The sequence below is a fragment of the Thamnophis elegans genome, chromosome 14 (assembly GCF_009769535.1).
Source record: "Thamnophis elegans isolate rThaEle1 chromosome 14, rThaEle1.pri, whole genome shotgun sequence".
In the NCBI taxonomy this organism is placed as follows: domain Eukaryota; kingdom Metazoa; phylum Chordata; class Lepidosauria; order Squamata; family Colubridae; genus Thamnophis; species Thamnophis elegans.
Genome location: NC_045554.1, coordinates 19,563,373 through 19,577,557, shown reverse-complemented (window position 1 = coordinate 19,577,557; position 14,185 = coordinate 19,563,373). Strand labels below are relative to the sequence as shown.

The 14,185-nt window shown below is 46.4% G+C and overlaps 1 protein-coding gene across 1 annotated transcript in view; it reads right to left on the bottom strand.

Moving 5' to 3' along the window:
• PKD1 (polycystin 1, transient receptor potential channel interacting) overlaps positions 1-14,185 on the bottom strand; it is a 174,501-nt gene that overhangs the window by 33,072 nt on the left and 127,244 nt on the right. The window contains exons 26-28 of the mRNA XM_032230933.1: positions 11,690-11,885; positions 2,542-2,712; positions 804-947 (exon numbers count right to left, since the gene is read on the bottom strand). Coding sequence (XP_032086824.1) covers positions 804-947; positions 2,542-2,712; positions 11,690-11,885 — 511 coding nt within the window. The remainder of the gene's footprint in view (positions 1-803; positions 948-2,541; positions 2,713-11,689; positions 11,886-14,185) is intronic.

The window sequence follows — 14,185 nt, the reverse complement described above, 5'->3', positions numbered from 1 at the left end:
GCTGGATCCCTCTGGATCGTCCTTCCTCTTCCACTGAGTCAGTTTTTCTTTTTCTCTTCTTTCTTTCTTTCTTTCTTTCTTTCTTTCTTTCTTTCTTTCTTTCTTTCTTTCTTTCTTTCTTCTTTCTTTCTTTTCCAGCATCTACATCTGTCTGTCTGTCTATTTATCTATCTCTATCTATCTATCTATCTATCTATCTATCTATCTATCTATCTATCTATCCATCCATCCATCCATCCATCCATCCATCCATCTATACATCCATCTCTCTATCATCTCTATCTATCTATCTATCTGTCTGTCTGTCTGTCTGTCTGTCTGTCCGTCCATCCATCCATCCATCCATCCATCTCTCTATCATCTATCTATATCTATCTCTCTATCATCTATCTCTCTATATCTATCTATCTATCTATCTATCTATCTATCTATCTATCTATCTATCATGTATCTATCTATCTATCTATCCAACCATCCCTCCATCCCTCCATCCATCTCTCTCTCTATCCATCCATCCATCCATCCATCCATCCATCCATCCATCCACCTCTCACATGCTGCCCATCTCACTGTTACAGTGACTTGGGGTGGCTTGCAGCATGATAAAAAGGTAACCCCAAAGAATTAAAACTTAAGAAACATGAAATGAAGACTAAAAACCAAGAGAACAGGCAACGTGGGGGTGGGGACCTTTTCTCTACCCAGGCAGCCGCCCCCACTGTCGAGCTCCCCAATCGGGCAAAGCAGGGGCCCAGCAGAGGCCCCAAGGGGCATCCAGGGCCGGCTCACGCTGCCCCACTCACTGGCAGCGAACACCTCCTTCTCCACCAGGCCGTTGTTCTCCAGGCTGTCCACAGACAGCCAGTCGTTCACCAAGAAGTGGTAGCTCTTGTAGGTCTGCAAGTCCCTGACAATGACATGGTGCAGGAACCAAGCTGGGCTGAGCCCTGGAAAGCAGAAGGAGAGACGGTTCAGCCAGGCTGGAGGTCTATGGAGATTCCCCGTCATCCGGGTCACGCTTGTCCCAAAGGTGCTTTTTCAGGAGGCAACAGGACTTTTCTTTGAAGACGAGCCAAGAAGGCTCCACACCCATTAGCACTACATAGTTGAACCCAAGGACAACAAATAAACCTCCAAGCGGCCTCAGCAACCCTCTGAAAGGATGCAAATGACCAGCTCTCTGCAAGGAGTATAAATCCTCCCATTCCCACCATCCAGCCAGAGCTGAAGAAGCTTCTTGGCTGAGAAGCAAAACATCTTCAAAGAAAAAGAATAAGAAAGTCCAGTTCCTTATTCCTGAAAAAGCGCCTTGGGGTTTAGCCGTTTTCTGGGTCGCCTTCCTACCCCTTTGGAAAGGGCTACAAAGAATACCTGCCTCCTCTCCTTCCTCCCAACCCCTGCCTTCCCTCCTCACAAGCAGATTTGCAAAGTGCGAATTCTCCCTTTATCAGTCTTTATGCTCAGGCAGGGTTAACAAGTCAGAATTATTTGCTTGTTCTCTAAGGCAGGGCTCTCCAACCTTGGCAACTTTAAGACTTGTGGACTTCAACTCCAGAGTTCCTCAGCCAGCGAATTCTGGGAGCTGAAGTCCACATGTTTTAAAATTGCCAAGGTTGGAGACCTCTGCTCTAAGGCAGCCTTTCTGGCTTTGTGGACTGCCAGCGGTTGCGGTGGTATGTGTGTGTGTGTGAGAGAGAGCGAGACAGAGAGAGGATGATTCTGCACAAGCAGCACACAGCCTAGTTCTAAACAGGCCAGGACCCAGGACCTGCTCTAAAGGTCACTTGAACAATGCAATAATAATAAATGCATAAATAAATTCTGGGCTTCAACTTGTGGAAAAAGCCAAAGGGGAAACAGTCACTCCAATGGCTGGATTTGCCCAATAGGCTTGGCAAAAACGAGGGGGCCAAATGTCAGCAGGCTATGGGAACTCAACCCTTTGTCAGCAGGTTGTGTGAAGCAGGTGAATGTGTTAAGCAGAATTGTTTGGGCATCATGTGACACCCAAACGTAACCACGGCCTTAGTTAACTTGATCTACAGGGGCTTGGCAGGTTGTGTGTGGGAAAAGGAGGAGAGGTAGACAAAATTAAATGTGGGCTGCAAAGCAATGGAATACATGTTTAGTGACAGGTGAGAACCTACAGCACCTTGGAGACAAAAATTGATCATTATAAATTCAAAAGCAACAGCGTTAACAATAGCACTTAGATTTTATAAATCTAAATCTGCCTCTTCACAGTGCTTCACAGCCCTCCCTAAGCGGTTTACAGGCTCAGCCTCTTGACCTCAACAACCTGGGCCTTCATTTGACCCACCTCGGAAGAATGGAAGTCAAGCTTAAACCAGTCAGAATTGAACTGCTGACCGTCAGCAGAATTAGCCTGCAATACTGAATCTGGATTCTCTGGAAATCAATCCTCTTGACCAATGAAGACCAATGAAAAGCAGAGATTCCTTGCCCTTGACTTCACCTCCAACCATAATTTCTGTCCTCCAGCTGCCCAGCGAAGCTCAGCACCCTGTTGCATTTATTCACCTTTATTGTCATGCCAGATCCGGATCTTCCACACGCTGCCCAGGTTGCGCTCTGTGGCCACCTGGAAGATGTCAAGACTGTTGCGGCGAAAGGCATTCTCATCATCCAGGTGTCTGTGCCCAGATTTGCTATCCATCCCATACAAAGTGATCCCCACATGGGCTGTCGTCCCTGAGGGGAAAAATGGAAGGAAGAAGGAAGGAAGGAAGGAGAGAAGGGAAGGGAAGAAAGGAGAGAAGGAAAGGAAAGGAAGGGACGAATGAAGGAAGGAAGGAGAAAAGAAAAGGGAAGGGAAGGGAGGGACGGAGGGAGGGAGGAGGGAAGAGAGAAGGAAAGGAAGGGATGAATGAAGGAAGGAAGGAAGGAGAGAAGGAAAGGAAAGGGGAGGGAGGGAGGAAGGAGAGAAGGAAAGGAAAGGAAGGGACAAATGAAGTAAGGAAGGAAGAAGGAAAAGAAAAGGGAGGGAGGGAGGGAGGAAGGAAGGAAGGAAGGAAGGAAAGATGGCTTAAATTGCGATTCACTCAGTACCTCCAGGAAGAGCTTTACCGGAGCACCTTATAATGTACTGAGGGGTCCCAGATCTGCCACTTGAATCAAGATTTGAAGCTGACAGTTGGAACACAGCTGGGGCACTGCTATCCTAATCACAAAACCATCACCATGGAAAATATTATATAATCATCCTGATTTCTACCACTTCAGTTCAAAGACCTTCAAATAGATGGAGGAGATGATGGAAATAAATGAATGTTAACTCTTTCATATACTTTTCATGTCGACATCATTCATTTACGACACATACAAACAAAACCCAACATATACAACAGGTGTGAAAACTACATCCCGGGAGTTGCTGAAAGCTGAGTAACCAGCTCATTACTTATATCAGGGCTGTCCAAACTTGGGAACTTTAAGACTTGTGGACTTCAACTCCCAGAATTCCCCAGCCAGTAGCTGGCTGGCGAATTCTAGGAGTTGAAGCCCACAAGTCTTAAAGTTCCCAAGTTTGGACAGCCCTGACTTATATCACGTTGGGGTCTCAAAGAATTTAGCAGAAGGGGAATGAAACTCAGCTTGTCCTTCTAAAGCCCAAAATAGCATTCCAGTGTAATGTCTAAAGGTTGAGTCAAAGCAACTGGCCCAAACTTTGTTACTCCAAGGTGTCTCGTTGCCCATCCAAGCAACTTCATCAGTCAGAGCAAAGTTAGCTAGGCAGGGAGTCAGAGAGTCGCTGGAATGTACCAACTCTTGCCATGCCAACTTCAGAAATTTCTCCCCAAAATGGCTTGTAATATGTCAATGAAAACACCCAGTCATCCAGGCCAAAGGTGTCTAAAGGTTGAATCATGGCTACTGGACCAAGATGTGTTAATCTCAGACGTTTCATCCAAGTGGAATGTAAGCGCTGAAGGGAAGAGAAGGGCAGTCAAATATTGTGCCAGATCTGCCATCCCATTGCTTCACACTTCGCTTTGATGGCATCCTGCCACAAAAAGGGAGGAGGAGGGAGGAGAGGAATGTCAGGAGGGGGGAGTGACAAGAACCAAAGGGGCCAACCAGAGACAATGGTTGAAAGATCCAAGGACATAGGCATGGGAATGGAATGCAAACACCTACCAAAGAAGTGCCAAACTTTAGAACTGTTACCAAAACATCTAGTCTGAATACCATTGAACATTTAAGAAATGAACGGGAGGGGGGAGAGCTAGGAGAAGGGAAAATCACTGGGTTTATGTGGGAATATTCAGATCTGGCTTTGCCATTTGGCTTTAGTAAAAGTATACCTTTTGGATGGAGTCGAGGGTCTTTCTTTTCTGAACGCCGAAGGTGGGATAGGCCTGACAGATTGCTTTATAAAATCCCAGGAGGTGTCCTGGGTGATAGTAAATTTGCCTGGCATCTTTAGGGTGGAACAGATGCTGGTGCAGTTCCAATTTCCCCCTCACTAGGAGAAGAGTAAATATTATACAAAGCTCATGTCACGCCCATACATTTAAACTGCACAATATGTATTCTATTGCCAGCCAAGGCTCCCCATAACTTCCAAAACTCGCACTGCCTAGTTCTGTAACTAACTATTACAGAGAAACCCATCAAAGCACTTCAGTGAACAAGGACAATCCATTTGCTCACAAGGAGAGCTTTTCTCCTTGGATATCACAAAAAATCAGCAAGGATTTAGGGTTTTTAAAAAACATAAAATAAAAAAGACAAAAAATAAGAGCTTACATCAGTCCCAAATTCTGTTGACAGCAGATGTAAGATGGCAGACTTTCTAATGTTTTTCTTCTGCCAACTGAAATCTAAAGTCAACAGAAAGTCTCATTTCCCATCATAACAGCTGTTGGAAGCTGCAGAGTTTATTCAGGGGAAAAACAAGCCATTCCACAGTTATGGGACAATCATTTCAGAACGTTACAAGACTATGAATAAGCTTTCGATTTTGCCAGACACGCTCCTCAAGCTGGTGTGTGAAGCAAATTCTGGGCTGCTTTAACAGAGGGATAGAATAAGGATCATGTGAAACATTAGTACCGCTATATAAAGCCTCAGTAAGACCACACTTGGAATTCTGCATCCAGTTTTGGTCACCACATTATTAAAAAGTTGTTGAGAATCTGGAAAGACTGCAGAGAAGAGGAACTAAAATGATTAAAGGCCAAAAGACTAAGAGACATGAAGAACGGTTGCAGGAATTGGGTTTGGCTAGTCTAGTGAAAAGATAGACTAGGGGTGATGTGATAGCAGTCTTACAGTATTTGAGGGGCTGCCACAAAGAAAAGGAAGTCAACCTGCTCTCCAAAGCACCTGAAGGCAGGACAAGAAACAATGGATGGAAACAAATTAAGGAGAGAAGCAACCTGGAATTAAGGAGAAACAGTGAGAACAATCAACCAGAAGTTGTGGGTGCTCCATCACTGGAGGCTTTTAGGAAGAGATTGGCCAGCCACTTGCCAGGAATTATATAGGGTATAGGGCAGAGGTCCCCAAACTCAGCAACTTTAAGACTTGTGAACTTCAACTCCCAGAATTATCCAGCCAGCTGTGCTATGCTCTGCTGGCTGGAGAATTCTAGGAGTTGAAATCCACAAGTTTTAAAGTTGCCAAGTTTGAAGACCTCTGATCTAAGTGGAGAGATTGCAGAGGAAGGGATTACAAGACAATAAATTATGCTGGCTGGAGAATTCTAGGAGTTGAAATCCACAAATCTTAAAGTTGCCAAATTTGAAGATCTCTGATCTAAATGGAGAGATTGCAGAGGAAGGATTACAAGAGAATAAATTATGCTGGCTGGAGAATTCTAGGAGTTGAAATCCACAAGTCTTAAAGTTGCCAAGTTTGAAGACCTCTGATCTAAGTGGAGAGATTGCAGAGGAAGGGATTACAAGAGAATAAATTATGCTGTCTGGAGAATTCTAGGAGTTGAAATCCACAAGTCTTAAAGTTGCCAAGTTTGAAGACCTCTGATCTAAGTGGAGAGATTGCAGAGGAAGGGATTACAAGAGAATAAATTATGCTGGCTGGAGATTCTGGGAGTTGAAGTCCACAAGTCTTAAAGTTGCCAGGTTTGAAGACCTCTGGTACAGGGTCTCCTGCTTGAGCAAGGGTTGGACTAGAAGACCTCTAAATTCCCTTCCAACTCTGTTATTTTGTTATTCTGTTAAATCTTGGCCTTAATGGTCATGTCTCAAAGCCTGTTGGTGACACTTGGGCTAATTTAAGAAAAGAGGGTGATTACTCCCCAGGAAGCTTGCTCTTGAGCAAAATCATGTGCCAGATAATTCAGAGGGTTTGGGTTTTTTTTTTCTCTTTGGCAAATACAGGAACCTACTTTTCTATGGGCCACTTCCTTTGCAGGATCAGGTTGCAGGGACATTGGAGTAGCAACTGCCCCATTTGTGAGAGCCCGGGACTGCTGCCTCTCCAAACAGGAGCGCCGGATCCAATATTCACTATCTTGCCAATGTTCTAATGGGAGGGGATATTTGTTCTGGAGGTTGTCCCACAAAGGATGCCTGTGTTCCTTAACAGCTGCCAGATGTTCTCCATTCTGCCCTTGCTTACTGGACTCCAGGATAGAGAGCTGGAGACAGGAGGGACTTTTCCAGTCCGCTGCCCTTCGGATATGTTAAGATTGAAGCTATAGCTTTCTCCAGGCAGTCCAGATCAAAGTCGAGGGTTGGCCATTATGTGCCAGAAAATCTAGAGGGCATCATGCCAAGCAGGACTCACAGTTGCTGTAACCAAAAGCTATTCTGATTCTCAGAGTTTTTCTTCAACAAGATTTAATAAGATTTAAAAGAGTGAAGATTTTAGCAGCTAAACTATTGCTAGTTTTGAAACTATTGGTGAATATGATAGGACCAGGAGTGCGACCTGGAGCCCCCTCCACTGAGTGCAGAAGCAGAAGTGGATGGGGGCCCAGACTCGCCTCCCGTCCTGGAGTGAATGGTGTGTGTGGCCTGCCAGGAAGAATGGGGGCTATGGGGGAGGAGGGGGGCCTACGGGGATGGGGGAAGGTCGGAGCATTTTGGTTACGACTGGGAGGGGCAGATATGACGGGAGCTGTAGGGCTAGACATTACCGGGGAAGAAGGACTCGCTACATTACAGCGATTCCTTGTTCCGGCCCCTCAGGCTCAACTCAAGGACCTGGTGGCAGAGGAGATCAGGGCCCTGGTCTCAGGTTGTTGTTGCTAAATGCCAGGTCTGTTGTGAACAAAGCTCCCCTTGTCCGGGATTTAATATTAGACAAGGAGGCATGTATAACTGAAACCTGGCTGGGCCGAGAGGGAGTTGTCCCCCTCTTAGAAATGTGCCCAGAAGGGTTCCAGGTGCTCCACCAACCACGACACCAGGAAGGGGTGGGGGAGTAGCAGTTATCATCCAAAGGTCATTAGTTCCTCGCAGGATCCCTGCCCCAGAGATTGTGGGGTGTGAGTCTCTCCTCTTGAAGTTGGACCTAGGGGTTCAATTGGGCTTGCTGTTGATGTACCTACCTCCCAGCTGCGTCACGACAGCCCTTCCTGTGCTGCTAGAGGCAGTAGCCGGGTTGGCGGTGGAGTTCCCCAGACTAATGGTACTGGGGGACTTTAATCTACCATCTCTTGGTGAACACTCAGATGGGGCACAGGAGTTCATGGCCTCCATGACAATCATGAACTTGACCCAAGTAGTTCAGGGTCCAACTCATAGAGCAGGACACACGCTCGACCTTGTATTTCTCTCAGGGCAGTGGAGACGTGATCTTGAGTTAAGGGGAATAGAGACCTTGCCCTTGTCATGGTCACATCACTCCTTGCTGAGGCTTGACTTCAGGACGCTACTCCCCCATTGCAGGGAGGTGGAGCCAATTAAGTGGCTCCACCCCAGGCGCCTGATGGACCCGGAGGGATTTCAGAGGGAGCTTGGAGAGATACCTGACTCCCTTGTCCGCAATCCAACCGAGTCTTTGGTTGCTGCCTGGAATGTTGCGGCGGCTGAGGCACTGGATCGGATTGTGCCTTTGAGGCCTCTCCAAACCAAGGTTTACCGAGGAACTCCGGGAGATGAAGCACCAAAAGAGACGCCTACAGCAACGCTGGAGGGCTAGTAACTCTGAATCTGATCGAGCACTATTAAGAGCCTTTATTAGGACTTACCTAGTGGCGATACGGGCGGCAAAATGTACACATTTTTCCGCTCTTATTGCATCCGCGGAATCTCGCCCAGCCACCCTGTTTAGGGTGACCCGCTCCCTCCAGAAAGGTGAGGAGGCGGGGGAACCTCAACAGGGAAGAGCTGAGGAGTTCGTTCAGTTTCTGTCGGATAAAATCACTCAGATTCGGACAGACCTGGACTCCGCTTGGGCAGTACCAGCCGAGATGCCGAGGGTTAGTCTTAATCGGATTTTCTGGAATTAGTTCGAATTTGTCACCCCTGAGGAAGTGGACAAGGCCATGGGAGCGATGAGTGCCTCCACCTGTTTACTGGACCCATGCCCCTCCTGGCTGGTTTCGACCAGCAGAGAGGTGACACGAGGCTGGCTCCAGACGATTACTAACGCGTCTTTGCAGGAGGGGTCTTTCCCGCAACCATTAAAGGAAGGAGTGGTAAGACCCCTGTCAAGAAGCCTTCCCTGGACCCAGCTATCTTGAAAAACTATCGTCCTGTCTCCAACCTTCCTTTTCTGGGGAAGGTTGTTGAGAAGGTGGTGGCGCTTCAACTCCGACGGACCTTGAATGAAGCGGATTATCTAGACTCCTTTCACTCCGGTTTCAGGCCTGGGTACAGCATGGAAACCGCTTTGGTTGCCCTGACTGATGATCTCTGGCGGGCCAGGGATAGAGAACATTCTTCTATCCTGGTGCTTCTTGACCTCTCAACTGCCTTCGATACCATCGACCATGGTATCCTTCTGCGACACCTGGAGGAGATGGGAGTGAGAGGCACCGTTTTGCGGTGGTTCTCCTCTTACCTCTCCGACAGGTCGCAGTCGGTGTTGGTCGGGGGGCAAAGGTCGACCCCTAGGCCCCTCAAATGTGGTGTACCACAGGATTCGGTCTTGTCCCCCCTCCTATTTAACATCTACATGAAGCCGCTGGGTGAGATCATGCGACAGCACGGGGTAAAGTACCACCAATATGCAGATGATACACAGCTGTATCTTTCTGCCCCGTGCCAGCTCAGTGTAGCGGCGGATGTAATGTGCCGATGCCTGGAAGCTGTTAGGATCGGGATGGGGGTGAACAAACTTGTGCTAAATCCCGATAAGACTGAGTGGCTTTGGATGCTGCCCCCAAAGGACAGCCTAGACAGTCCATCCTTAACCCTGTGGGGTGTGTGTGAAAATTTACACCCCTCAGAGAGGGCCCGCAATTTGGGGGTCCTCCTGGATTCGCAGCTGACACTGGAACATCATCTGTTGGCTGTGACCAGGAGGGCCTTTGCCAAGGTTCGCCTGGTGCACCAATTGCAGCCCTATTTGGATTGGGAGGCACTCCAAACGGTTACTCACGCCCTTGTCACCTCAAGGCTGGATTATTGCAATGCGCTCTGCATGGGGCTACCCTTGAAAAGTGTTCGGAGACTGCAGCTAGTCCAGAATGTGGCCGTGCGAGCGATATTGGGTGTACCGAGGTACACCCATGTTACACCTGTCCTCCGCGAGCTGCACTGGCTACCAATTGGTCTCCGAACGCAATTCAAGGTGTTGGTTATTACCTTTAAAGCCCTACATGGCTTAGGGCCAGCGTACCTTCGAGACCGCTTACTGCCACATACCTCCCAGCGGCCAGTAAGATATATAAATTTTGATAATAATAATAATAAATAATAATAAATAATAATAATAATAATAATAATAATAATAATAATAATAAATGATCCATTGGAATTTGTGCAAAAATTATAATATTAAAACAGCAACAAACTGGTGGGAACATCAGCCTGAAAAAGTCACCGAAAATCAGATGGTCAAGATCTTGTGGGATTTCCGTATACAAACCGACAAAATACTGGCGCATAATACACCAGACATCACACTGGTTGAGAAAAATAAGGTCACAATCATAGACATCGCAATACCAGGTGATAGCAGGGTCGCCGAGAAGGAACATGAAAAAATCGCAAGATACCAGGACTTAAAAATCGAAATTCAACGACTATGGCACAAACCAGCAGTGGTAATTCCAGTGGTAATTGGCACACTGGGTGCTATTCCAAAAGCACTGGAATTACATTTAAAACAGTTAAAAATTGACAAAATCACCATCAGTCAAATGCAAAAAGCCGCACTGCTTGGATCTGCACGCATATTACGAAAATACGTTACGACGTCCTAGGCCCCTGGGTGGGGCCCGACTAGTAACCAATGCCAAATCCGGCGAAACAACTGGCCGCTGTGATACAATTGTATAATAATAATAATAATAATAATAATAATAATAATAATAATAATAATAATAATAATAATTATTATTATTATTATTATTATTATTATTATTTATCCCCCAATTTATTCAGGTGGAGTCTGTCTTTGGAGTCAGGAATTAACTCTTTGCACCAATAGTTTAGTAGGGTTACAAAACCATCTCCTCAGTCCTTATCAGTCACATCTGGTTTAGAGCAGCGGTGTTGCAAAAAGACAAAATAAAAGTCAAAAGACTTTGGTTTGGTTCATTGTTACAACGTGACCTCACTGTCCATGTCCTTGCAACCTTCTGATGGGCTGGAAAGCATGACCTGGAGTTGAGAAAAAGATTGCTCATTCTGGAATAAATGGAGGGATGTGAAAAATGAGCTCCAATGGGGAGTGGCATTTTAACATTTTATTTGGGGTTAGCCAGGTAAAAAAGAGGCAGGGATTCAATCATGTGGACCAGTGGTGGGATTCAATTTTTTTTACTATCGGCTCTGTGGCCGTGGCTTGGTGGGCGTGGCAGGGGAAGGTTACTGTAAAATCTGCATTTCCTCCCGATCAGCTGGGACTCGGGAGGCAGAGAATAGATGGGGGCGGGGCCAGCCAGAGATGGCATTTGCCGGTTCTCCGAACTACTCAAAATTTCTGCTACTGGTTCTCCTGAACTGGTCAGAACCTGCTGAATGTCACCTCTGATGCGGACAATATCTTGACATCTTCTCCCCACAGCTGCCCTACTCCATATGTTCAGTTGTATGTCCCCACAGCCTCCCCAAGTGATTTGGCATTTTTTGCTTGAGTTTGCACATGTTATTAATAAAGAGAGGACTTATGAATTGGCAAAGCTCTCTATGGTTTTAAGATAAAGACAGTCCTGTCCCCAAGAGAGGGACAGAAAAGAGGGCCCCAGGGAATGCCCTCCCCCATGATACGTGGATGGAATCCAGCCTCAGTCCCAAGGAGTGCTCGCCTGCATTCTTCAAAGCCGAACCTAGTGGTTGATAAAGAGGGTCACAGATCAGTGGTGAAATTCATTTTTTTTTACTACCCGTTCTGTGGGCGTGGCTTGGTGGGTGTGGCTTGGTGGGTGTGGCAGGGGAAGGCTCCCGCAAAATCTCCATTCCCTCCCCTCTCTGGGGCCAGCCAGAGGTGGCATTTGCCGGTTCTCCGAACTACTCAGAATTTCCACTACTGGTTCTCCAGAACCTGTCAGAACCTGCTGGACTTCATCCCTGTCACAGATACTCACCTGACCCTTTTCCCCAGCCAGTCTTCACCAAGATTTCGTATCTGTATAGCCCGTTCTTCCCACAGAAAGGGATCGACCCCACACGACTGATGTCTATCAGATCCAATTTGTGGACAATCACAGCTGCCATGGAGTAGGTCACCAGACAGACAGCGCAAGTCAGCAGAACGATGTAGTTGAGCCCAGGGCCGGGAGGCTGAAGGGAAAGGCAGTGCACATTTCAGAGAACGGTGACTTCCTGCTGCTTACCAGGTCAATGTTCAGCCGGCGCTTAAATCCACATTTCAGATGAATTTTGGCAATAACAGATCTGAATACGCTACCTATATCACCCTACCTATATCACCATTAAAAAAAACCCCAAAAATTGGGTTTAAATTGTACTATATACTATTTTACCCTTTGGATATTTTCAGGACGTCCAATAATGTATTGTTAATTTCCTCCCAATTGATAATCTGGACATTGGGCGTATGTGTATCTGTGTGTGCGTGTGCGCTCAATATTCAGATTATCAATTGGGGGAAATTAACAATACATTATTGGACATCCTGAAAATATCCAAAGGATGAAACAATCATTCTGGCTGCTTCTGTGCCACCTGGCTAGGAGTGGATGGAGAAGCCGAGAATCAGACTTCGATCCAGCGCAGGGAACAAGAGGGGAGATTAAACCTTCGTCTTACGAGAGAGTAATGGGTTAAGGCTGGAAGGTAAGAGAAACCCCGAAATATTTCTTCCTTGCAAGGAAGGGCATATCCAGCCTAGAAATGATCTTGCTGAAAGAGGGGCGAGGGATACAGACCGTCCTCGACTTACAACAGTTCATTTAGTGACCGTTCAATGTTACAATGGCAGTGAAAAAAGTGACTGATGACCGTTGCGATTTCACACTGAACGGCCAGCATTACCATGGCAACGCTTGGCAATTGACTCGTATTTATGATGATTGCAGAGTCCTGGGGTCACACGATTACCTTTTGTGACTGTCTGACAAGCAAAGTCAACAGGGAAGATATTAACTTTAACAACTGCAGGGATTCACTTAACAGCTGTGGCAAGAAAGGTCGTTAAATGGGGCAGAATTCACTTAACAAATGTTTCGCTTAGCAACAAAAAATTTCGGGGCTCAATTGCTGTCGTAGGTCGAGGACTTCCTGTTCAACCCTCAGGTTTTATAAGAGGAGGCGGTCACAAAATGTGATCACATGACCTCAGGACACTGAAACCATCAAAAATACGAATCAGTTGACACTTCATTGCCCATTTGGGCACAATTTCTACAGGCGCCTCTGGCTGAGGGTCTCCAGGGCACCAGAAGGAGCAGAGACACCCTGGGCACAGAGAAGAGGAGGGGTGATGGCAAAGGGGTTGTGGATAGAGGCTCTGACCCCTCGTAACTTTTCCAAGGGCACAAGAGGAATCCACTCGGAGGACCTAGAACAGCTTGGGCTGAAATGTTATAGAAGGGAGCTTGGACAGGATGAGAGTTTGCACACTCCTTGCTTGTGGACAATTTGAGATTTCCAAATATCGCTCCCCACCCCCAAATAGGGGAGAAGCATGCCCAACTCTGGAAAGAAATAGGAAGTCGAGGCACGGGCACAGCAGTTTGCACAAGAAAAGCCCTCCCAAACAGCAGGGGATAGGAAGGAACCCATCCTTGCCACTGGGACAGCCACTGAAGGTGCTTCAGGAGCGCAACAAGTGAAGGGAGGAAAGACCCCCTCCTTTGGTGGGCCAAGGACCACAAAGCAGTGGGTGAGGGTCCCGTCTCCAAGGGAATGCCCTCAGCAGGCCTTTGCTTTCCAGCCTGGCCTTGTTGTGCACCCCAAGAGCTGTGATAGTTGGGGTCTTCATGCAAACCTTTGGAAACAAGGAAGATGAGGCTGCTCCCAAGTGGTGCTGCTTTTGAGTTAATTCTTAATTATCTTATAGTACACACTGAACATATTGTCTGGGAAGAAATAAAGAACCATTATATATAGCCACAATAAAGGAGGAGAGCCTGTGGTTTAGAGGTTAATACAACAGCCCAAGTTTGAATACCAGCAAGGGTATGGCTAACTGATGAGAGCTAAATAGCTTGAAATAGATGTATACTAGTCTCCCTTCATTTATTTATCAGCAAAAATGTAACACAAAAATGGTTTGTTGTGTTAAGCCACTGCCTGGAAGACTCCTGGAGTGGGGCTAAAAGGCAAAAGGGAAGCAGTATGCTCCCTTCCATATTTGGGCACACCAGATGATTTGACAAAAAGATTTGTATATATGTTTATATATATGTGTAATGTGTGTGTGTGTGTGTGTGTGTGTGTGTGTGTCTGCTTTACAAAGGAAAATTCAAGAGCAAAACAAAAACTTTTACAAAAAAAGCATATTCTAATAGAAATATCTAAAATCAAACAATATATGTAAATTTCTTTAAAACACAATTCAATTTCTGTCTTTTTCGGGTGAATGCAAAAGACCATACATTAAAGCAGGACCATTTGCG